Here is a 25,961-nt window from a genome sequence, read left to right as displayed (position 1 = left end):
CGAGTTTTCATCCACTCTGCCCCAAAAACTTTTAAAGCACACTAGGAAGTTCAATACACAATTACTAATTCTAATTTCCAGGGTTACAATATTCTAATTTATTAACTCTGTCCCCAAAATGATGTCCCTAGAAAGTGGCTTTCCTGCCTATATGGATGAATTAAGCTTGCTGCCTAGTAATTGAGAGACAGGACTCCTTTGCTGTTTCTACCTCCGAAATCTTTTTTTGGCTACATTTGGATTACTAAATAGTGCACCCCAGTAAAAGCTAGTTCTGTAGACTAGACAGTGCTGATGACCCAACAACCACAATGAGTAGTCTTTATTTTGAGCGTAGGTATTTTGGACCATCTCTACACTAGCCTGACAGACAGAACATCAGTAACATTGGGCCTGCACTACCTATCCCCAACAGGGGTGTGCATTTTGCAGTTTCATTTCATCCTGTAAGAAACAAATTTGTATGTGCCAAGACCCCTTCATGAGGCGAGTAAAAAGTCCAGTGGAGGTGGACAGTTCACTTCAAAAAAAGTACACTCTTCATCTGACCTAGATACAGAAAATTCTGTAAGGGTGCTTCTACAGTGGTACTGATGGATAATTACTGGATCACAAAACATTTAAATATTCCAGTAAAACCAAAGAGTAATCTTTGCAAGTATTTTCATCATACCAGCAAAGATATAGTTAGGGGAGAGCTAGGGCCACCCTTTCTAGAAAGAGCAGGATGCATTCTGGAAAACACACTTCTACCAGAAAGAATCCTGAATAGCAACTCTGCATATTTTCCATTGAAATACAAAACCAATCCATATTTTTGAAGAAAAAAAAAAAAAAAATATTTAGCTTAATTATCTTAACTATTTATATTTGTAGTACAAATTACATTATACAAAAAGCATACAAAGTAAAAAGAACACCACTGCTTTGCACTGTTGAAAATATTCAGATATGCAAAATCAAAGATCATGTTTGCTTCATTGGAGCAGGAATATTAGCAGGTGCTTGTTCTAGGTAAGCTAATGGACCCTGAGGCATTTCTGCAGGCTTTTTGTGCTGTACACTGATATCTTCCAGGACCTGCTGCCAGTGTCGCAGTTTACCCAAATGCTTCTGAATTAATGCTTCTTTTCTCTGCAATTCATTTCTTAATTCTGAAACATCCTACGGATGAAAAAATGTGTGTTAGTAAACAGACAGTATTCATAAGAATAACCACCTCACATAAAGAGCATGTAATTTCTTTAGCTTGAGTTTTCAAGCTGATCTTACAGGGATTCTAATAATGGAAACAGAGGGAAAGCACTGTGAATGCACTAGTTCTGTTCCCCTAGGTCAGATATTTCAAAGATCATTACTTCCAGCAAAATTTGACTAACTGGTTTGTTTCGTCCAATGAAACTATCATCTGTGTTCCAGTACTCCACTGAGCAGCAGGCATCCAGCTTCTCCAGGTTCATGGCGAGAGCTATGTTAACAGTCAAGTTCTAGCAACTTAAGATACAGCATTGTGTTGAGAAACCCAAAATTAACGTGAATGAGGCGATTAACTGTACTGGTACACAGCTTATCTCATCTAGCACAACACAGGTAAATTAATTTAAACATACCTCTTTAATTACTTGCTCTGGTTTCTGGACTGATAGCTGCAGTCTTTTTTGTAGAAAAAAGCATTCCGTTTGTCTTGCGACATCTAGAAACTTCTGGATGCACTGATCAACACCTAAACATAAAAGAATAGATTCCAAAAAAGAAGTTATCAGGCTGATACTGGTAATTGCCTGCATGCTATTAAAAACACTTTCTAGAAAGAATATCTTCAGATTTACTAAAATGACATATTTATAAAACCAGAATGTGCATTAAGTCTCTGTATAAAACATTCCTTTGCAAACTTTCAGAACTTCTTTTAAAGGTGGAAGACAACAACTCTTCTTCCCAAGTTTTATTACATTTTTGACAACGACAAAGAGTGATAAAATAATTTGTGGAACTTGATTGAATAAAGAAACCATTTCACTGCATGCCCAAGCAACAAGCTCAATGTAAGGTTCTAAAATATGGGCATACTTAAGAGAATATTCTGCCTTCGTATATTATGCACTATGGTTTTGATAATAAAAGCTGTCCCATTCCAGCATATAAATATGACCCAATATCCAGAAAGGAGTTTTCAAAAGCATTTATGCTGTTTTTGAAACAGCGCTTGAGAGTCAAGTTTTGAAAATTTTTCAGGGAAAAGTACACTTCTAAACAGCGGTCAAGGGCCACTTTTTAACTTCATGTTTATACCAGTTCAGCATTAATTACACTTCCCACAGAGGTGCCTGTCACACAAGTCTTAAAGCACTGCTACTAAGCAATCCAGGCTATCCTTTCTCACCGTTCACTATTGCTTCATGCGGCTTCACAAGGCATCACGTTAGCGTCCTCGTTTTTTGAACCGTGCGTTTCATTGCACGTTAATATAACCCCACACGACCCCAGGAGCCAGCTAGCACTCGGACCTTTCCACAGGACCCCGATCATTCCCGGGTGCGAGCCCCCCGCTGCTGGGAACAGCGTTCCACCTGGGAAGGGCCGCGCAACCCTGAGTGACGCCAGTCACCGTTCAAGGACCCCGAGGCACCTTTTAAACCTCTCTTGGCCTCGCATGGCGACAAGGCACGTAGAGCCCCGGCGAAGCCCGAATGCACCTGCAAAACTTCACAGGAGTTTTAGGGGAAGGAGGCCCCGCCCCTCGGTGTTTCAGGCCTGCAGAGTAAAACCGTGGCGTATCCCGGGCGTCTGCGAAGCCGAGCCGCGCTGCAGCCCCGCGGCAGCGCCCGAAGGCCGCCGAGGGGCCGCAGCCCGGCCCGCGGGCGTGAGGCGGGGGGCGATGGGCACCGCCCCCCCTCCGCCCCCCGGGGCCTCACCGGTGCGGATCTCCTCCTGGTCCGTGCCGTTCACGTAGTCCTGGCTCACCAGCGAGGCGAAGCAGGCCTGCGAGAGAGGGAAGCGCGGAGATGGGAGGGCCGCGGGGGCCGGCGCCGCGAGGGCAGCGCCCACCGGCGGCCTCCCCCACCCCGGCCCACGCACCTCGAAGGACGCTTCCAGCTCGTCCACGAGCGTGTTGTTGGGATTGCGCGGCCCCGTCGGAGGCGGGATGAGGCCGGCCGGCCCGGGCCCGCCGGGAGGTCCCGGCGGCGGCGGCGGGCCCGGCGGCTGGTTGGCGAACATGCCGCTCAGCGAGCCCGCCATGGCGCGCCGCGGCGGGGGGGGGGGGGGGGGGTGGAAAGCAGCGGCCGCGCATGCGCCGAGGGGCGGGAGCCGAGGCGGGGCCGGGGCTGCCCCGCCCCCCGGCGCCTCAGCGTCGGCCGTGCAGGGGCCGCCGCTCCTCCGGCGGTGGGCCGCTACCTCAGCCCGCGGCAGGCTCCGCCGCCTCACGCAGCGGCAGCCCGAGCTGCCGCCTGTCGCCCCCCGCGTGAAACGGTAAAGAGGAGAAGCAGAGAAAGCAAAGGCATCCTTCCCAGCGGGACCCTCCTCCTCCAGCCTGCGCCCTCCGGCGCCTCCCAGGCTCCGGCCGGGGTAAGCACCAGTTCAGCACCGCTCGTAACAGACCAGCGTTTAACAAAAAAACCCCCACCCTCTGGGCCCGGGTCCCCCAGATTCTCAAGACATCGCCTCGCCCCACGTTGTATGCGTTAAGCCTGTTGGACGTTTGAACTGAGTCTGGGAATACTGTCCCTGCGTGGAGCCTGACAGCCTCACACAAGTAAAGGGGGGAAGCAGCAGGATGACACGTATCATGCGAGATGGTGGCGGGTTCCCCCCCCAAAAAACCCACCAATTACGAACTTGCATTCATTAGTTTTTGTAGAACAGTTACAAGCTACACTCTTGTTAGCACTTGTTTAAGACTCGCTACATAATTTAGTGCTGAAGCCATGCTAATCACGCTAATTGCAACAGCTTGAAAAGTCTGATGGTGCATCACTTCTACCTCAATACACACCAACAGCAGTTTTAGTTTTTCTAAGGAAAAATGCTAGAATGGCATTTTTATAAACAACTTTGCAGAGTTACCTTTCACAGCACCTACAATTCACCCAAATCTGAGGCTCAGCTATGATCTCTGTCTATTGTTAATTCTTTCTCAATCAAAACACACACCCAAATAAAAGATTTATTGTTTGCAAGAATTATGATTACTTTACATATAAAATAGGAGTTCAGATGTTTTCCATCATCATGTTTTGGTATTAAATATCTCAATAGTTCAAACAGAATAGTTTTTATTTTAAACTGCATAATATGGGATGACAGATCTCAAAGGTGAGATATTCTTACCCAAATAATGATTTATAAATGCATTTGTAGTTCATTGCCATAGTGAAAAGATGCTTGAGGCATTCATTTATGAGTAATACTTTTAAAGATTTTTTTTCTTAAGGCAGAGTGGATGGTTTTAGAATAAGTATTTTATTTGGTATTGTGACTGTCTTGACTTAATCGAGCCACAAACTCTACTAGTGTTCTTGTAGGCCGCCCTGCCATGCCTTTTCGAAGATAGGGCACCTCATCTTTATTCGACATCACACCAGCTATATCTAAATGAGCCCAGTGAGAGGCAGTCACAAATTCCTTCAGGAATGCAGCAGCTGTGCATGCTCCTCCAGCTCTGTGGGAAGCAGAAAAATTGTATTGTTTCTAAAGCAGCACCAACAGCACAAACATGAAACAAATACACTGAAAGAAAGGGGCACGGAAAGGATATTGGTACATCTTACCTGCTGTACTTTCCAATGTTACTCAGATCTGCAAGAGGACACTCTGTTACTTGTTTTGTGTAATGTTCAAAAAGAGGCATTCTCCAAACTCTGTCTCCTGTCAGAACGCTGGCCTGAAAAAGAAACAGTGATAACTTTTGGCAATTTTTTAAACTTTTTTTTTTAAACTGAATTTATAAGCCCCAGTATCAGGCGTGCTTATTTTTGTTTAGCTTTGATCAGTCTAAAAATCTTCAGCCCAATATAATATTAGGTATTTGGAAATACACTGGAAAACAAAACAGTGAATCCTACTTTTTAGGTACTTTGGTGTTAGCTAAAAGGCAAAATCTAAAGACTGGTTTTTTCAGGTTTTTTTTTTTCCTGACAACACAAATCCTTCCCTTCAGAGACTTCCTTTAGCCGTCACACTTCAGCCACTCACGAACCCACTCTGAATTTCTGTCTCAGTGTTGTTAAGCAAGATCAATTATCTTTTTAACATGAACTAATTACTGTCAGTAGTCCTGAGCTTATGCAGATGCAGTAAGTTATCAGAACATGCAGATCCTTGAGATGATGTGCATGCTGTTTGCTGTATATTAAACCTCACCAAAGAGCTAGTAATAGTCAAAATTAATTATTTTCAATTAAATACATTACTAACACCATTCTTATGAGATTTCAAAATGTAGTTACATACCTTTTATATTTGCATAAAGACAGACTTTCAGTAATGCACTAACTTTTCAATAACAACAGCTATTACTGAATTATTATTATGATTTAATAATAAATGCAGATGGCCTACCTCATAAAGGTGAGTCCAAAGCCAGGATGAGTTTGTGAACACCCCTGTGGCAGCAGACCCCAATGCAACATCCATGGCACCTACAGAAACGCACCTTCAAGGTTATAAAAAAAAGTCAAAGGTGGACCAGAGCTATTCCTCTGCATTCTGACTCCTCACAGAACTTTCCACTTTTAATTCCCATTATCAGTAATTTCTAAAGTCTGCAAAAACTAAAGATTTTAGTACACTTGCATTTTAAAAAGTTTAAACCTTGTTAAAACATTTATATGATCTAACAGGACAAGAATTCATAAAATTATATTCTGTATCTCATGAAACTAGATTTTGTTTTCAGCTTGATGTTTCTTAGCAATATTTCTAATGTAATGTATTCAGCAATAACAGTGTCTTCTCAAAAAAAAAATAATCTAAATTTTATTGTTTCCATATAGAAAATGAGTGGCCTTTTTCCAATTTATAGACTTCTACAATTTTCAAGCTGATACTTTCCCTTTTGTGAATTTCACTTGCATAGATTTTTGCACAGCATCTGTGAATTTACTTTTAAGTGAAAATAATCCTTATCAAAATACTAAACCATGCCTAAACCAGAAGGATTACATATATGTTTATTTATTTGATGCCACAGAACTGCTTCTGTAATGCCAACACTCAATCCTCAGTGAGATTAAAAAAAAAAAAAAAAAGAAAGGAAAAAAGTAGTTTAACAAATTGGTATGTCAAAGAAATTTCTACAGGAGCTCTCCTCCTTCCTGCTTGGTGTCCAAGGATCCCAAACACAGAATAATCTATAGTGGGAGGAAGGTCCTTCTTCTGTCATGCCCTTTATATGGGAATACTTTTACACAAGCCAACAATCTTAAAATCAGCTTCCCTTCCGTCTATTGAAATTTTCCATAGCATTTGAACAGGTAAAACTGATGGAATACAATTTAAAGCGCTAGTAGAGAATATATAGAAAGAGAATTATTTTGCTTAGCATATTCATTAACACAGTGGACTCCTGTCTGAACTACGTTTCCATGTTTGCTCTCATTTCAGCTACAGTCACTTCACCCACAACAGTTTGTTACTGCAGTTCGTGAGATGCATACACAATGCTGTTTTTAAATTTAAAATTATAACCTCATTCACATACAATTGTAAAGATGAAACAATTAAAGCACATTTTATTATGCCTGAAAGTATGGAAACTGCAAATAAGAGATACTTCAGTCAAACGAAGTCTTGGGAAGATGAGAATGACTCTCCTATTCTATTATCTAGAGGCATGGAGTCCTGAGCTAGCTCACATAATGGAAGAACTGGTGCTGGCTAGGTCAGAGCTCAGGCACGCAGGAAGCCGTTCACAAAGAAGCTAGTTTGGCTCCAGCGTGGCCAGTGCCATATGGACCTGGCAAGATTCTTCTACAACCACGCCAGTATCTCTGCATCGCACAGCCCTGGGAGCTGGGAGGGCTAAGCTCAGAAATGGCAGCACTGGGAAACATCGTGCAGAAACCTCAAAGTCTGCATAGGTTTTCCTGCTCTTACTAGTTGGAACTTACTAGTTCCAACTTCATCTACATTGCTGAGCGTGTACCCTGTGTTCCAATACCCTCCCCAGTCCTAGAGACACGGTGCAGCTGTACAAGTTGTTAGAGCATAAACTGTGATAGCTGTTGTCCTACAACATGTAAAATCATCTCAGTCGCTTTTCGAATTCACATTGGCTTTATATACATAGTGCAACTAATCTACAACCCAGTTAATGAGAGTAACAAAGAACTGACTTGCAAAATGAGCAGGGAAGGGAGACTGCTTACCTGTTAATGTTGCAGCATTGACAATAGCCCTTGCATTAAAACTGTGGGCATAACAGAGAGCATCAGCTAACAGCAGTCTTCCTTCTGCATCTGTGTTATCTACCTTCAGGTGCAAAATTAGTAAAAACAGATTAACTACTGAAAATATCCCTTTCACTGACTTATTTCTTACATATTATCTTAAATAGCTGTCAGATTGTGAATGCACTGTCACAGGCTCTAGGAACTTCAGGTAATCAAAATTTACTCAAACTAAAAAGAAAAAAGATGTATGTTTATAGAATAAAAGCATATCTGTAGCTGAGATCGAGTCATCTTTCAGCACTGCAACCTCCTCTGCATGCTGGGCCTCTGTGCTGCTGGCTCCTCAGAAGAGCCTGGAGGCTGGAGAGGTTCTCCAGTGGAGTCCGGGGGGCTGGTTACCATTCCCAGCAAAGCCCCAGGAATCCCAGGGGCTGCTTCTGAGCAAGCACAGAGATCTGGCTAATGGAGACTGCAGAGGAAGAGTACAGATGCACGCCTGGAAACAGTTGCTTGTTATACTGCTTTCTCTTTGGATCTTGAAACTTTTCCCCTCTTAAAAACAAAACAAAACAAAACAAAAACCCCAAAACAAAAACAAGAAAACCCCACAATAGCCCCTTTGCTCCTTTCAGGGAAAATTCATTATGAATACTGCAAGATTAATTGCATGATATGCTCTGAGCTACTAGCACTTTCTTGCAAATTTCTTCTTGGCGGGGAAATATGTGCCCAGTCTTCTCCCTCAAAGCAGAGGGTGACTGAACTCAGTTTTGGGAGAAGAAGCTCAAGGAACTGGAAGGTTCAGCAAGTCAAAGGTGTCAGAGTCACAGAAATCCAGACAGAGAGAAATAATTAAGCCATCTACTTCTGCACAAAATCAGTGGTCTACAGCACAATGACTTCCAGTGCCATTTAATCTATTAGATGAGTATGGAACAGTTTGGATTAAATATAAAAATATGTATTTTGGGTACTGATTTGGCAAGCTCCTTTGAACCAACAGCCCCTATGACTCAGAGTTCTGATTGTACAGAGCAGCTTGGCAGTGTTAAAGACCTTGGTTACATCAGCAGGAAACTAATACTCTTATGTCTTACTCCAGATAGCAGGGAGTATCCTTAAGGGTCTGCTGGAAATAATTAATATGTTATTCATTCTAACTGAGAAGCTATATTTAAGATCATCGTAACAACTGCTTGTGCTAAAACAAGATTTTCTAGCATGTTCAGTATATGTCCATACTTTTCAGCTTTTCATAGCAATTTATAAAACATGTCTAATCTGTTCAATCTATATTTATATTTGAAAGAATCCTATGATAGCAGTTTCTAATTAATATCATGCTTCTTACTTTTTAAAAAACAGTACATTTGCACTGCTTATCTTTTTAAAGGGTCTTTTCAAACATGTACTTTGACTGCAGTCATATAACTTGATTGATTAAACCAATTCACTAAAAGCATTCAAAATCCAAGTTTCACATGCATACCTGTATTGTTTTTCCATTCCTGGCTCTGACTACATCCCCAGGCTTGTTTGCCTTACCACTGGGCATATTTTCACAGAGGGGTGCCAAACCTCAGAGAGAAAAGAAAAAGTGCATTAGTTTCTTTCTCAGAAAAGATGTAGAAAAAACACTTAGAAAACAACCAAACACCTCCTTAAGAAAACAGTACTATTCTCATCTTGAACTTATGAGTCAATGACTCAAAATCCAAATTTTCCTGTTTACTGAAAGACACATGGTTCAGCTTTCAATCAGGGAATTTCCTCTGCGTGTTGCACCACCACATTCTCTCACCTATACCATTTACCACTAGGATTTACTTTTACTTGATGCCCAGACAAGTCAGGTCAGAGAAGCAATAAATACCATCTTATGTCTTCCATATATGAATAATTAGTCACATGTAAAGGGATTTCTTTCTTTCTGAAATTAAAAACTTCTTGAATTAACACTGAGCCAATCAAGCTCTGCTCATTGTAAATAAACATTATGTAATGTCAAGAGGGGTCCAAGGACTCGCCATAGAACTCCAACCATAAGAAGAACAAGTAGAGATCAGCAAAAAAGAGGGTCAGCATCAAAACTCCAGCTCTGAATGGGGTAATGGGATGAAAGGCACTCCACCATTCCTAGGGAAAATCTGCTCCTGGCATAAGGAACAAGCAAATTGTGGACCACCACAGTGGAATTATATACACAGACTTTTGCTCCACTGACTGAGCCCTTCCCTTTGCATATTTTTAAATGAGGCATGTCGTGAGGATGTGTGTTTCGCTGCCCTCTACTGGTTGAAGCATAAAAGTGACTAAAATACTCGTTTCCTGAAAGTCAAGGTTCTCAAATATAAAACTTATCCTAGAATGGATTACATGTCATCACCAACTGATTTTGCCACGGTTGCTGAATCAACTAATTTAATTTTAGCTGTGCAACATTTCTGCAGAAAAAATCAGTATTGCTTATACTTGAAAATAGTATCAGCAGACTGGTTTTGTTTGTTTGTTTTAGATTTCTCTTCTGCCGAGATATTCACCTAAGGAAACAAGAATTGATCCCTCTTCCTGTTTAGCTGTGGCAAACACTTATGGAGGTAGCTCAGCTAACTCCTTTTCACTTTTAATTGCTTTTACAGATATCCACATTCCTTCTTGTAATGAAGGATCAGGACTTCTGAAAAACTCATTGAAAATAAGTTTATTGACAATCATTTCTCTCCCAAGATCTAAAAATCATGCCTTCAAAATTTTAATTTGGTGTTGCAATATTTTATGCAAGCAAAGATAGTAATTTTTTTATAAGCAAGTAAAAATGGAAGAGAGGCTGAACAAGGGAATGAGAGAAGTAGGTCTGCAAGAGTCCATGACATTTCTATTAAGACCATTAAAACTGCTGATACTAGAAAATTACTGTCTAAACGGAATCTTGTAAAATGAAGAGTTTTGGATTCTCACACAAACACACTTACCAATTATGTTAAGAGGTAGATTTAAAGCTGCTGCTGTCACAATAGCTGAACAGACAGTTGCTGCCCCTCCCATATCTGCTCTCATCGCATCCATACCCGATGACGGCTTCAGTGAAATGCCACCGCTGGAACAAATAGCACAAGCATCATCCAACATTTAGGAGTTCGATGTTGCATACTTTGATAATATTCCGTCCATCGGTATGTTTTAGCACCAAATATCAGTAAATGCTAGACTTGGTGTTTTCAAATATTCCTGCAACACCCTAGTAAGCATACTGAAAGCAAGGTATTTGGGTTTTCATTTCAGATAAAATAATGTCCCCGAGTTATTTCCTCATAATTAGGATGCCACGAAAATCCAGGTAATCTGCAGTGGTCTAACTCGGTGGTCTTCATAATAGCAGAAGAGCACAAAACAAGAATAAAATAGGACACTTGGTAAAATCAGCATATGGAAGGGGAACAGACTGATAAATTCTTCAGTAGTTACGTGACATGAAAAGCAGTTATAAGGAACTGCTGCAAAGAATAAACTATTTTCTCTTTCCTTAAGCATGATGTAGATGTCCAGTGACAAACTGCAATTCTAAACATGTAAATTCTTCATCCAGAGGTTTGCTCAGGCCAAAAAAAGAAAAAATAGCACATTCTTTGTTTTGTTTCCCTCTGAATTTCCATTTTCCCCTTACAAGATGAGGGCATATCAATTCCTACTTTGTCCAACCACTCACTCAAGCTTGTCTTATCCCCAGGAAAGGCAGCACAATCTACTATTTAAGGCAAGTTCACTGGAATGGCATTGGAAGATGTGCTGAGCAAAGAAAAAGCATCTCCCCATTGAACATGAACAGCAAGAAGGCATTTTCCCCCCCTCTAATCATTAAAATATTAGCATACATACCTGTCAAATGTAACTCCTTTTCCTACAAATACCAACGGGGAGTCATTTGTATTAGCACCACCTAAATAGTGAATCTCCAGAAAGATGGGAGGTTCAGCTGAACCCTTAGCTACACTCAGGAATGCTCCCATCTGTTGTGTTGCTATCCAAGACTCCGGTCTGGAATAGAAATTTATATATATATATTTTTTTTTTATTGGACACTTTGACCGAGGTGATTTTGTTTGTTTTTAAGAGATCACAATTCTTGAAGGTTCATACACAAACTATTAATTTAATTTAGTAATTTTGAAAACTGCCATTTAAATCCAACCATTATTACTTTTTTTGTGAAACAGAAAAATACTTCCTTGAAGTTGTTGCTTGATTTTTATTTTGCCTCGTTTTAAAAAAACAACCAAAACAACAGAACAAACAACAGCTCATCTACACTGTCTGCATCAGTGTCATTAATCTTTCACTTGCCTGTAAGGCCATAGTCTCTTAAGGCATATGAAGTAGCAATATCACAGCAGGTTACAGTTTAGCTTTCTGCTATCAACATGGCTAACTACAGTTAAAGTTGATTTCCCTCAGTATTTTGCTTTTCAACAAAACAGCCTCCAACACTCGCACAACCAGTTAGCCCATTCCCACCAAAGAGCAGTAACTAGAAATTCAGAGGCAAGAAGCATTAGCTGTCCAAATTCAATTGCAAGGGCTTTTACAGCTCCATCTCAACATTTTTAAAAGACGAGTAAGAAAACCCCCAACAATAACACTGATAAATAGAGGATGTTTAATTACCACATCCGAACAAAAAAGCAAAGGTGTGTATAAAACCTACTTGGGAAGAAAACAAAAGGTATTAGAAAAAAGGTACCTAGTATTTGCCCTCTTATTCACCAAGTCTTCATCAGGCTTCCTTTCACAGCATATGTGTTAATTAAGCAGTAATTGACTGCATGACTAATTGACAGTTAATCATTTTACTGTGTCACAGTATCTAGCTTACTAGGCAAACTAGAAGCTCACCTCCTAATTCTGAGAGTAGGCTGCAGTGTGGGCACCCCTCAAACCTTTTTGCCAAACACTTCCTCTGCTTTTGTTATTTGAAGTGGCAGAGTGAAAATGAAAGCCTGCTGCAGATTTGAATAACCTGGACGGTATCTTACTCTATAGAGGAATCATTTCACTGGAATTTACCTTATATGGACCTTCACATTGCTGAAACTTCTGAGCTTCTGTTCAATATGTTCAGCAAATTTGATTGGAGTTATATAATTAGCTGGAGCCTCCATAAGGTACCGAGCAAGGTTCTGACCCTCAGCGTAGATAACACCTTTTTGCCAGGCTTCACTTTCCGCACTAAACACCACCATACAATAATCAGGATTATAAACATTTGCAAAAGTAAGATGTTGTCAGCATCCATCTGTTCTCTCTTGTCTGAAAATGCAGTATCATTAATTTGGGGCAATTAAGAATGTCATAGTAATCTTACTATTGGGAATTTAGTATGAGATCCAAGGTGCATCTAGTCTAGTAGCTCATCTCTTGTTCTAGTCAGTGCCAAATGCTTCACAGAAAGCTAGAAGAATCCTAGAACAGACAAATGTAAAATTATCTAATACATTAGGTGTTGTCCTAATCCTTACTAGTCAAGAGATTGGCTTAAATCGTTAAGCACAAGGTTTAATACCCCTTCCAAAATTTGTAATTGCATTAATTATAACAGCCCTGGAAGTTTTTTATTTACCATATAAAGCTTCCAATTCTGTATTTCACTTTACTGAAATACAATTATGTGATAAGAGTGGAATTTGGATCTCATTTCACAGTGCACTCAAGGCATTTTGCTAATGAATGACAGAGCAAACATTGGAAGAGCTGCCTGCACAGGAAATGGAGATGTCTCTCTGGTTACTTTGCAACACTACCAGTACAAAACCTTTCATTTTACTGAGACAGAACTGAAAGACTTACTTGCATTAAAAGATACCACAAAGCAAGGCATTAAGCTGGATTCCACCTCTCAAAAGAACACAGTGAAAAAGGAATCTAGGAACATTGCCTGGATATGGAGGGATGTAATTAAGAAGCCAAATCTCAGCTGACACTGAAACAGGCAAGAAGTAGGTAAGGCAACAAGATGACTTCAACAGGTACTCAGGAAAAGGAACGTCAGTAATAATGCTGTCCCCTCACTAAATGGGGCAGGCAATCCAGTGAACACCGAGAAGACTGAAGTTCTCAATGCCTGCTTTACATCAGTCTTAATAATTACTAAGGTGGGCTTCCACATTTCTAGGTACTTTGTGCTTAAGGTTTGGGAAAGAAAGGTACTACCCATGGCAGAGGAAGATAGACTTAGGACTGCTTAAGGAAGCTGGACATACACAAGTCCTTGGTAGCACGCAGGATATAGCTGAGTGCTGAGGGAGCTGCCTGCCATCATTGCAAGTCTGCTCTCTTTCAGTTTGAAAGGTCATGGTTACTGAATGTGGTCCCTGATAATTGGAAAAAGGACAAATACCCATCTTTAAGAATGGCAAGGAGGATATAGGGAACTACAAGACAGTTATCCTAGACTAATCCCCTAAAAGTTTATGGAGAAAGTCATCTTGGAAGCCACTACCAGGTACATGAAGGACAAGATGGTCACTGGGAACAGTCATTATAGATTTATTTGGGGCAAATCATGCCTGATGAACTTGACTGTCTTTTATGATGAGAGGGTTGGCACAGAGGACCACAGTGGATGTCATTTATCTGCTTTAGTGAGGTTTTCACATGGAATCCTTGCAGACAAATTGAGAAAACTTGAACTGGAGCGGTAGACTACAAAATGGGTGAAAAACTGGAAGAACTGTTGGGCTCAGAAGATAGCAGACAACAGCTGAATGGTCTAGCTGGCAGTCAGTTATGTGTGGTATTCCTCAGGGGTTGATGCTGAGGTTGATACCTTCACCAACAACTTGAACAATGAAAAGTACTGTCAAAAGTTCATGGAAAGCATCGCATTGCGGGGAGCAGCTGAAATGGGGAGGGTGGGGCCACCCTTCATAGGGGCCTTGACAAGCTGAAGGAATGCACCAAGGGGAATATCGTGAAGTTTAACAGGCTGGCATAAAGTCCTGTACCTGGGACAGGACAGCTCTATGCAACAGTCAGGCTGGACACTGACTAGGCAGAAAGCAACGGTGCAGAAAAGAACCTGGGGATCCTGGTGGACAAGTTGAGCAGGAGTAAGCAGTGCATTACTGTGGTGACAAAGGCCAACCATGTACTGCATTGGATTAGAGCACAGCCAGCATGTTAAGGGGAATATTTATTTACCTCCTTGGCATTTGTGAGGCTGCATCTGGCTACATCTTCTGGCTGCCTCTAGCTACGTCCACTTTTGAGTTTCTGAATACAAAACCAATACTGATAAACTAGAGAAAGTCCAAAGGAGGGCCCCTTAGAGGGGTAGGGAGCTGAAGCACATGGCATATGAGGAGAAGCTAAGAGAACTGGATTTGTTTCACCTAGAGAAGAAAAAATGAGGAAAGATCTAACTGCAGTCTTTCCTCTACCCTTAAACAGGGTTTATAGAGAAGATGAAGACAAACATAGCTCAGAGCTGCACAGTAAGAGGGTAAGAGACAATGGTCTCAAGATTCAACAAGGGAAACTGCAAAAAAATTCACCATGACTGTAGTTAAGCACTAGAACAGATGGCCCAGTGAGGTTGTGGAATTTCCATCTCCGGAGATATTCAAACCTGGGCTAGACAAAGGGCTGATCAACATGATCGAGCTTTAAAGTTGTACGTAACTTCCAGGTTATCCCTAATCCAAGTTGGATCTGGACTAGATGACCTCCAGAGGTCCTTCCTAACCTATATACAAAAATTACTTCCAGTGTCATAAGTGGACATAGGACTTATGGGACATAGGACCATCTATGGTTTCAGGAAATGTTTATTTAATATAAATGTGATTGGGTCCCAAACTATCTGCTGTGTTACAAAATGGGAAGTGTTGCATGTGGCTTAATAAGAAATGCTTAAATTGAGATGTTTTTATTTTATTTCACTAACTTCCTCATAAGGAAGGACTTTTTCCTGTATAAAGTGCATATGGGAAATACCTCTCCTCTGCATGACAGAATATCCTATATGGAAGGTCCAAAGTCCACTCTGATAGGGTAAAAGAGGATTAATAAAACTTCGTTCTGGAACCAAAAGCTCTGATATTACTTTCTGCTCTCAAGTAACAGTGATGTCTATTTAGAGGCCAGAAGCACCCAAGCTTCTCTTCTTGCATTATACTCTGTGAATGAAAATATAACAAATGAACTATGCAAAACGTCTCCATCATGGCATGGTCTGGTGTCAATTAGCACTTCCTGATTCGCAGAAGGATTTATTCATTTATGGAGTTTGAAGTACCTCTGCTCCACAATTTTGGCATGCAATACCAACAGAAGTCCTTTTACATCACAACTATGCTTCAGGTAATTTTTTACTTATATTTTCAACTTGGGCATTCTTTTCTATGAAGCAGCATTTACTTACCCTTAACGTCAGAACATGGCATACTAACAAAGCATATGGAGCAAACACTATAAATATACTTGAGATGTCAAATACTTCAGGAAATTCAAAGGAGTAGGAGGAGTTAAGAGGGATATTGCTGCTAGCCCTATTCTTTCAGTTTTATGTTTTTCTCATGCACAAGCATGCACACAGTTCTATAAATAAATAAACAAACAAATAAATAGGCAAGCTTTCCTTTTGCCATCACCTTCCATGAAGCTGAGGAGTAACTACAGGTTTCTTTTTTTGCTTCAGCTCGTTATATTCATGCAATCCAAGGACAGCGCCTTCTGCAGCCGCTTGAGCATCTCCACAGGGGTCTACTTCAACACAAGGGATCTCCAGATCTTGGATCTGTCTACAGCCAACTGAAAAATACAGTACAGAACTAGTAGGCTGAGTATTGCACAGAACAGCAAAACAGGTGTCTGAGGTGATCGATATGACATTTCAAGGAAAAAATAAATTTAACTCAAGACATCTGAGTTTATAAGTAAATAAAAAAGATCATGCGGTAGAATAATTAAAAATGCTAATGACCATATACTGACAAATTTTGACTAAAATTATCACTTGATGAATTGTAACGATTAAGACATTTCACAAGAATAAAAAGGAAAGTCCACACTTGTTCCAATTCCTTTAAGCTCACTCTATATCAAAGAAAAGCTTTATCATTCTGGAGTGCTATAGATTATGACTATCTACAGGTATGGAAATTCACTGTAATTTAGTTTTTTGCTAAGAATGTATGACTGCTCTTTTCTTCCAAATGAGTTTATACACACTTTTATAAACAAACAGAAAAATACAGCAACATATTCCATAAATTCTATTTTGTACCCAAATAATTTAACAATGTTTTGGCAGCTGGTGAGACAATGTGGGCTAGCACTTCAGACATATAGCTGTCATACATGTGTGACTGACCTCCAGTCTCAGATTATAAACTCTGCGGTGATAACTCTTTCTATTCTTGTTTTATGCACACTTAGATGCAGCAGTCATCCTTGATTAAGATAGAGAGGCCTCCTCTGCCTATGAGGGATAACGTACTGAATCATACTACTGATGCTGTGAAAGAGCAGTTTATAACACAAATATCTCTGTTACAAACTAAGTGGCAAAAGTAAATACATGTGCATACTTAAGTACAGCATGCGCATAAAGTGAACCGGTGATGCTCTCAGGCTTCAAAATAGTAGTAATTAAATAAGTGTCTTTTCAATATCACACTCTTTAGGAAAGTTATTTGATACAAATAACTGCAGTTACCTGTCTGCAGATTGATTTACATGCCCTATAACTCCTTCCTCACTAAGGAAAAACTTATATGAATATCGGTGACAAGTAAACGCATTTGCCAAACCATGAAGTAGGTTTTGCATTTCAAAACAAAATCATGTCTAGACTCACTCTTCAAAAATGGAACATGCTGCAGCATTGCAATAGTTTTATAGACAAAATGCTTTAAAATAGTTAACCTGCAACAGCTGCACGAATATTTTCTTTGCCTTCATTCCAGTTTTCTTGCTCATTTACTCCAGCATTCTTCTTACCCAAGCCAACTACAACCACGCTCGGAAAGTCCTAGACGAAGCCGACACACAAATGGATTCACTTTCCTCATTGTTACAGCCACAGCAAAGAGTTGTTAAAAAGACCTTACTTTTCAAATCAAACCAAGCACAGCATTAAAATATATTCAGTACTTCATGTTACACACATTTCTTCGTCAAGAGTGCCAGTATGGTGCCACTGTCTTGCACTCCCAATCATTTGCCACAGGCATGCAACCAGTTGTTCTCTTGTCCGGTTAATAGTTAGTTATGTGTATTGCAGCAGATAGGGCTTTATGCTCAACACATAGCAAACTTGATACTTCTAAGGGCAAGTCTAAGACTCCTTTGAAAGCAGATCCACCTTTCCAGTTGCAACAAAGGCCAGAACTGAGCTGGAGAAGTGTAACCTTTTTTGGCACAGTACTATGTTCAAGGAAATAAAATCACTTCAAAGGCTGAGCCTATTAGCTCAGCTCAGGAGCTGAGCTGGCATGATTTGCCAGGTAACAAACCAAAGCTGCACAGAGGTACACAGCTCTAGAACTCAGGAAAGCAACGTAGTACAGCAGACTAAATGCTTGCCTTATAAGCTGCAAGTGGAAGGCAAAAAGGAAGAAATAACAAAGATTAAATTAGCCTTTTAAGAATGAGTCAAATTTGTATAAAACTCAAGGTTATATATGTGAACAGACTTCCCATAACTCTGAAGAAAAATGAAGTTAATCTTAGGCTTTCCATTCCATCACAAAAAGCTGCTCTGTCAGATTCTAACAATCAGCTTTCAAACTGTTACACTGTAGTAAAGTCTTTTAGTCCACAAGATGCTGAAACCAGTGTTAGCTTTCTAGAAGATTCAAGTTAACATTTTTTTTAGTTATCATTATTTTACAGACTTAGAAGAGTGCGTAAGGCCAAATTCTACTGCCTTCTTTTGCAGAGATTTGCTACTCACTTCAGAGGCCATCCTGTATGCAGAACTAGGATAATGGCACCTTCAGTGGACTCAACTTCCATGAAATTTCCAAGAGCCTTTCTACTGAGACCGGTCTCACCTGTCCGGGGTCTCCACACAGGAATTTATACATGGTAGGCAATACTCACTATAAATTGATTTATTTAAAATCATTTAAATAGCACTAACGTAAGATTCAGTTACCTAGGCAGGGACACCTAGTGTCATATTACATGTCTGCCTAGCCTCTAGCTACTACTCCAGAAAGGCACAAATGGTAACCACATTTGCCAGCTCCACGTAGGTGCATTAGATGTATTAGGGCTTCTCAAATGGCACCAAAAGCCTAACTTTAAGCAGATGAATCCCCATCTCATACTCTTGTGATAGATCATGTCTGTGCAGACAGAAGTCCTGCTTGAAGAACAGTCGCACGTCTTGTTTTCAGAGGTTTCAAGCAAATTACTTTAAAACCTCTGATTAAAGCCTACGATGGGACTACCTTGTGTTAGAACTGCCATGTTGGGAAGGCCTTTGCACATACCGGTACACACTTGTACAATCACTCCTCCTGAACATAGAAGGCACAGTAGAAGTCTGAACCAGAACTGTTGTGCTTCAGCTCATTCAGTAAGCAGTTATTCAGAGCACACCATCTTTGCAGCAAACCTGTTCACATCTTCTCCATTTGCAGCACAGTGGAGGGAGTACAGGATTGTGCAAAAGGCCATGCAAACATGGGGAGTGCAGAACAGGAGGTTTCAATAAGAACCCCATGTTTTGTTGAGAGGGATGAGAGGGGGAAGAAGAGCAGAGCATTTATACAAGCACAGCAGTGAACCCAGCTTAAAATAAGATGTAAGGGCAAACCTCACACATTAATCAATATGCACACCAAAATTCAAAGTTCATACCTGATGCAAACCATGGAATATGTGTGTTTTGCCTTTCTTCAAAGGTGGCCCACATCTAGGACACAAAAAGATTCTTTTCAATAAAGAAGTCTTTATTGGTGATAAATCTTACAGTACTACGTTCCCTCCACAACCATACAGTGCTCCTCAACACCGTACTGGGACACTTGGCTCAGTGCTAATTCACAGAAAAAGACAATTCCCACAAACATTTTGCATCTGTTTCCTCAGTGCTTAGTTTTTTCCACTGGAGTTCCCCTCCAAAGTGCTTGGCCTGGTAGAAGCAAATACCAGCCTGAGAAGTGGTATGGATACAAACACTAATAATGGTAAAAAAAAGATCATTCTTATTGGCATTTGCAGGTACTTTTAATTCATTTCAGAAGCTTATCACACACTTACACGGACAGAAGTTCTCTCAGCTTTCCAGACACAAGTCTATCGAAAGCATCTCCTGCAGTAGTGAGCTGGGCGGCACCTTCATCCTTTTCACTTGAGTAGATTCCCAGAACAAGACCCTAAAAAAGGACATGCATTAATGTAAACGACATAGAATTTAGAGACCCATCGGAAAGGCAGCAAGCACACTGTTCAAACCACAGCTACTGCTGTCTATGTTCATCTCAGTTTACATACCTATCTAACATGACGCACAGAGCGGCACCTTGGTAAACCAGGATAAACTACTACAACTACTTTTAAGCGTGAAAAAGAAATTAGATACAGTATAACTAAAGTTATAATCCTTTTGCCTAACACGTAGAGACACAAACTCTTTCAATCTGTAGTTTTAAGTACAAAAGAGCTTTTTTTTTTTTTTTTTTTTCCCCTCCCTCCCCCGAAACGCGGATCTCCAGCCAGGTGCACCCAGGAGGAGCACAGGGGGCCGCACGACTCCCGCCTCAAGCCCATCGGCAGGGCAGCGAGGTGCCGGGGCAGGAAGGCGGCTCTGCCGCGGCAGGGAAACCCCTCCGGGGCGCAGCCTCCCAGCGGCCCCAGCACGGTCCGTCCCCCCTCCACAGGCACGGCGCCCACCCCGGCGCCGCAGGTCCGCGAGTTGAAGCCCCAGGCTGGAGCTGGGGGGCACACGGCGGCCCCGGAGCCGGGCGCCGGGCACGCTGAGCCGTGAGCTGCGGAGCCCAGGTCCCCCCCGCTGCCTCCGCCCGCCTCGGCTGGCGCCGAGCAAGAGGGGCCGCGAAGGGGAGGCACCGCCCGCCGCCCTCCCTCCCTCTCTCTCTCTCTCTCACCTTCCCGCCCGCCCCGCGGCTGTAGCCCCGCGGCGAGGGCCCCTGCGCCGAGCAGCTGCAGGCCAGGGGGAGATCCCGGCTGAGGCGGCGCGCAGCCACCGTCCGCACCCAGGGCAGCAGCATGGCTGGCAGGCAGGGAGGGAGGGAGGGAGGGAGGCAGGCAGGCAGGCCGGCCTGCCGCCACCTGACCCCGGCGCGCTGACGGCCTCATCGGCCGGCGCCGCGCGGGGCGGAGCCGGGGCCGGGGCCGGGGCCGGGGCCGGGACGGAGGGCGGCCCGTAGGAAGAGTTTGCAAGCCGGGGTCTTCAGGGCCGCCAGGTGGTCTTGCGTTGTTTACGTGCGTGTGAGACTTTGTACCGCAAGGAATGGGGGGCGACTGGGTGTCAGGGTGGGGTTTTGCCCTCTTGTGGTATGGTCTGGATAAGTATTGGGACGTGCTGCTGAGGATGAAACAACTTCTCGGGTGGGCTTAAACACAGACTTTAAAAACCAGTCCTGGTATGCATGCGGTATCTTTAATTTGCATATTGAAGATTAAAATGTAAATGGCTAATGAAAAAATAAAGTTTTATTGCAAATGCAAAGACAACAAATTGACATTACTTTCAATGTAGGATGGTGGTTTACTTGTGTAATATCACCGTGTCTGTCTAGGAAGTTGATTAGGTTCTAAGAGAAAGCAGTAACAATCCCAGACTGAAATTTAAAAAAAAAAAAAAAAATGTGGTAAGTGAAAATAGGAGGCCAATGAGAATGACTGTGGTTATATTTTACCATGAAAATTCACACCAGAATATTGGGTCATCAGTGTAATGTCAGAAGTAGATTTATGCTTCTCTAGCAAAAGCACTGTATGGAAAAGAACTGTTTGGAGTTTGCTGCCATTTATTCTGGCATCAGTATGAAGAGCCAGAGTTTCAGTGGCACTGAACATGCACTGGATTTTGATGTCAAGTGATCCTTTTTTTCTTTTTTGGGGGGGTGGGTGGTGTCAGAAGTATGAAACATAGATTATAAGTAATTCGCTTTTATATGTGAGAGTCTGACATCTCACAACACTAAACAATTAGTTTGCTTTTGCATACATCTGTAACTGAACTTGCACTGTTGCATCAGCAGAACATGACGAAGAAGGGTAGCTGGGCTTATTCTCTAACAGTATATTGCAGTTCCCACCTAACCGCTTTTTCCATTACATGGTACAGAGAGAAATAACATGTTTTATTAAGGACAGCGGCACTCAGGAGTCAATGACTGAGGGAAATTGCATCCATTTTGATTTGTCCTGTAAAACTACATTCTTTAACATTAAATCATAACATTATTTAAAGAATCAAAGTCGTAACTAGTTTTTAGCTTCATTTATTTTTGAGAGGCTCTTAGAGTCAATAGTTTCTTAGTTCTTTGAAGAATAGCTCCATAGCTTCTCTATGTCCTGCATGGAGCTTCTATATATTCTGCATGTACAAATTAAGTGGGTATTTTCAGGGTATATGAAGTTGTCTTTAATTTTATGAAAAGACAGGATTTGACCCATAATCACTTCAAAGTTCTGGGCAGATATTGCTCATAAATGTTCTCATTTGGGATTTCAAATCTTCCAAAGTAAAAAGTACCCCCAAAGAAGTCTTCACTTCCACATGTCGAGCATGCGTATGATCAGATACACTATGTGAAATATATCTAAAATGAAAATGTGTAAATAAAGTAGATCACACTTATATCAAGTCCCACATTTTTTGAAAGTATTTTGTGACATACAAAGGAAAGCTGAAAAGGTCTAAGTGGTAGACTTACCTATTGTTAACCTTAAGGTGTGCTTTGTAATTGTATGTCTTAACTATGTGTGATTGCATTTAATCTTTTTTCCCAGACAGAATTTTGCAGGGCAAATATTCTATGCATTGTCCCATCAGCGTGTCTTGGCAGTGCTTAAACTGAGACAACCTGTGCAACTGAAAGGTTAGTTTAGCCTTGCATCTGTTTAGTTTAGTTTAATTCATGCATGGTAATACCTCTGTCCACTCTAAAGTGAACTAAAAATACTATTTTCTCAAAAGTCACAAAACAGTCATTGGGTGATAATGTTATTTGGTCATTCAACTCATGCAGCTACAATATCCCACAATAATACTTCATACATCTGCTGTGAGAAATCTTCTTTTGGACTATTACTGCAGAGTATGGTTCATTGTTGAGTAGATTCAAAACAAGAAATTAAAAAGCTCATCAGCCCAGCTATCCCTTTAATTTTATTTATACAGTGTACTCTAATGGTTCTTTCAGAGCTACTGTGACCTATCTAGGAATCCAGTCCAACAAATCTTTAATCCTGTCCTTACCTAAGTAGTCCCACAGCTCTTACTCAATAGCTAGTGTTTTGGGGAAGTTTTGGGGGGCATTAAGCAGTTCATTAGCAGTATGAAAAATGTGTTCTAATAAATACATATTAGTACTACTGAAAAGCATTTCTGAAACAATTGGTCTGTATGGAGGATTTTAAAATCTGCTTCCTTTTCACTTCCTAAGGAGAATTATATTTAGTAAAGGCTAAGTTACGTGTTACAATATAATTCTTTCTGTACAACAACTATGTCTAAATTATATGTTCATAGAACAATTATAAATGACAAATTTTTAATTTTCTAATTACTTGTGTAATTATACTGCAGTTTAAGGTTGTCTATTTCAGAGCCACTCAGAATTTTCTGGGAGGCGAAGGTGGTGGTACCACAGAGGCCTCTGTGGACAGTTTTCTGGACAGTGCTGTGCTGTTACCATCTAAGGCACCTTCATAGACTGGGTTGGTTTGCTGCCTGTCCATGTACGGGGTATCGCACCATCTTCCTGGGGTCACAGCCCAGAGGCTGAGTGAAAGCACCAGTAAAATTAGAAGAACAATGAAATAAGCGGGTGGTATAAATTAGGAATCACCTTTTCTGCCTTATTGAGTCTCCTTTATGCTAGAATCGTACCAGTGCTCTAGACTCATCAAAACTTTCCAGCTGCCTCTTAAATTGTCATGGGACTTTAAAAAAAAATTTAGTGCTCCTAAAAAAAAAGTGGCTAACACTGTCTTGAAGAAGACAGATTATTAGGGCCTATTGCAGAAGCACCCTTGCAAATTTCTGCTTCAGTCATAATCCTGCTAAACTTGTAGGGCCAAAACCAGAAATGGTACAGGCTACAGTAACAAACACTGATCATAACATCTGTAGGTTGAGTTTGGCTAATAACATTTCCTCTGAAACTAGGCCACTGACTGGCAAATGTCTGCTGGTCTTGCTGTGTATGTGCTGAAAAGGACATAAATAATTTTCATTTCTTACCTCACACAGACCTTGCACATACACTGCTGAAGCATTTAGTGAACATAGTGAATTGACTCTGCTGTGTAAATTAAGAGTACTTTGAATAGTGTTTTACAACAGCAAAACTGATAAGAATACCAAATGAAAGTAGAATTTACTCCATAAACCATCTGTTTTCATTGGTCTTTAGATGAATATAAAGTAAAAAAAGCATGGAGAATAAGTATTGGGCCAAAGATACTAAACTCATAGGCTTAAGCTGAGTTATAATTCCTTATTTAAATATCTAAATAAGTGGCCTAATCAGCAAACATGTTGAATATCAGCTTATGCTAGCAACTTTCTTTACTGAGTTTTCTGCACACTTCAGTGATAAAACTAGTAATTTGGGTACATAAAATATGGTTTTAGGAACTTCTGAAAATACTTGACCCTTACAACACTATTTTTGTGAAGAGGTCTTTTCAAATAAAAACTAAGGAATTTTTGTGTATCCTGACATGTTCTTAAAACACTTCAAATTCCTTTTCTAAACAAATTACTGTTTTTTTCACAGAGCTTTTCACAAGAGTGGAGTTATACAACCTAGTGGTTTGATGAAAAGTAACTGACTGCAAAATAATTTCTTTAATTCAGATGATAACTTCTTTCATTCATTCAAGTCATTCTCCAGTTATGTGTAGGTTCTATTGCTGAAAGGTTACTACTATGTGTTCACTATAGTAGTCAAATTCTAAAAATGACATTCTTAATGACATATTCTTTTCTCTGAAATATTAATTACTTGTGACCCAAGAACTGGTTGAATGCCTGTGAAAATTATGGTACTTCCTAACAAAGTAACTTTTGCATCCATGTAACCATTTTTATTCTTTTTAACACTGTTTCATCATACATCACTTTTACTTGATTTCAGGTAGACATAAGAATTGACAGGGTTCTGAAGGCAATTAATCTGTCTGTTTTCCAGGTTATCTGAAAGCAATATTATTTAGATTCTGTTTACTTTACTTCCAGAAACTGCAATGAAACCTTCATCTTGCAGCTAGTAATTTTTTTTCATAGTCTACTAGCATCCCATAAACTTTAGTTTTCTCACTTCTTTAGTTTGTGGGGTTTGATAATTTCTGTTTTAAAAACGTTTCACACATACTTAGCCTGTGCTTCCCCTTAACTTTAGCCTCACAGATTATGAAGTTTTCTTTTTCAATGCAGTATAATATCATCAAACATATCTTATATGGCCCTCTCAGCATTTTCCAGCTAATTCTGTGTCGGTAATTGGCAAATGTCCATTCTTTCTATTTTGAAATAACCTTGTAGTGTCAAAGATTTGTGATACACATATTTTCTTTCTAAACAAAGAAGACACTTGGTTTCAATGAAATCGTATTTCACCTTAGTTTTCTAAAGTATCTGAAAATATGAATTTTCTAAAAACTGTGAATATGAGAATAATGTTGATAACACATTGATGTTTTCAGTTGTTGCCAAGTAGTGTTTATACTAAGTCAAGGATTTTTCAGCTTCTCATGCCCAGCAAGAAGGCTGGAGGGGCACAAGAAGTTGGGAGGGGACACAGCCAGGACAGCTGACCCAAACTGGCCAACAGGGATATTCCATACCATGTGACGCCATGCCCAGTATATAAACTGGGGGGAGTTGGCTTGGGGGGGAGAGATCACTGCTCAGGAACTAACTGGGCATTGGTCAGTGAGTGGTGAGCAATTCCATTGTGCATCACTTGTTTTCTATATTCCAATTCTTTTACTATTATTATTGTCATTTTATTATTATCATTATTATTCTCTTCCTTTTTGTCCTATTAAACTGTCTTTATCTCAACCCACAAGTTTTACTTTTTTTCCGCTGATTCTCTCCCCCATCCCACTGGGTGGGGAGCAAGTGAGCGAGCGGCTGCGTGGTACTTAGTTGCTGGCTGGGGTTAAACCACAACAGTCCTTTTTGGCACCCAACATGGGGCCTGAAGGGTTGAGATAATGACAGATCTGACCAGAGCGTGTTAAAATGAATTTGTTATAAGCATTCATTCTATTAGTTTTAATAGTCGCTGGTGACAATGTTGATTTATTGTCTCTTAAGAGTTGTGGCGCTCGTTCTTAGAGTTCTGTTATGTATCACCTCAC

General features: G+C 40.8%; 2 protein-coding genes across 2 annotated transcripts; both read right to left on the bottom strand.

The window, feature by feature from the left end:
* Window positions 1-851: 851 nt before the first annotated feature.
* Window positions 852-3,314, bottom strand: MED28 (mediator complex subunit 28). The gene is made up of 4 exons (XM_030026321.2): window positions 3,079-3,314; window positions 2,916-2,982; window positions 1,611-1,723; window positions 852-1,164 (listed from the first exon to the last, which is right to left on the bottom strand). The coding sequence occupies exons 1-4, from the start codon at window positions 3,238-3,240 to the stop codon at window positions 967-969; spliced, it is 540 nt and encodes a 179-aa protein (XP_029882181.1). The 5' UTR covers window positions 3,241-3,314; the 3' UTR covers window positions 852-966.
* An 837-nt stretch (window positions 3,315-4,151) lies between these two features.
* LAP3 (leucine aminopeptidase 3) lies at window positions 4,152-20,705 on the bottom strand. Its single transcript, XM_030026265.2, has 13 exons — window positions 20,504-20,705; window positions 19,659-19,774; window positions 19,257-19,311; window positions 17,313-17,418; window positions 16,037-16,196; window positions 12,453-12,614; window positions 11,268-11,426; window positions 10,364-10,488; window positions 8,881-8,969; window positions 7,368-7,470; window positions 5,560-5,639; window positions 4,770-4,882; window positions 4,152-4,660 (listed from the first exon to the last, which is right to left on the bottom strand). The coding sequence occupies exons 1-13, from the start codon at window positions 20,624-20,626 to the stop codon at window positions 4,462-4,464; spliced, it is 1,590 nt and encodes a 529-aa protein (XP_029882125.1). The 5' UTR covers window positions 20,627-20,705; the 3' UTR covers window positions 4,152-4,461.
* Between the last annotated feature and the right edge of the window lie 5,256 nt (window positions 20,706-25,961).

This window comes from Aquila chrysaetos, chromosome 1 (genome assembly GCF_900496995.4).
Source record: "Aquila chrysaetos chrysaetos chromosome 1, bAquChr1.4, whole genome shotgun sequence".
In the NCBI taxonomy this organism is placed as follows: domain Eukaryota; kingdom Metazoa; phylum Chordata; class Aves; order Accipitriformes; family Accipitridae; genus Aquila; species Aquila chrysaetos.
This window is presented reverse-complemented; position numbering and strand designations above follow the sequence as displayed.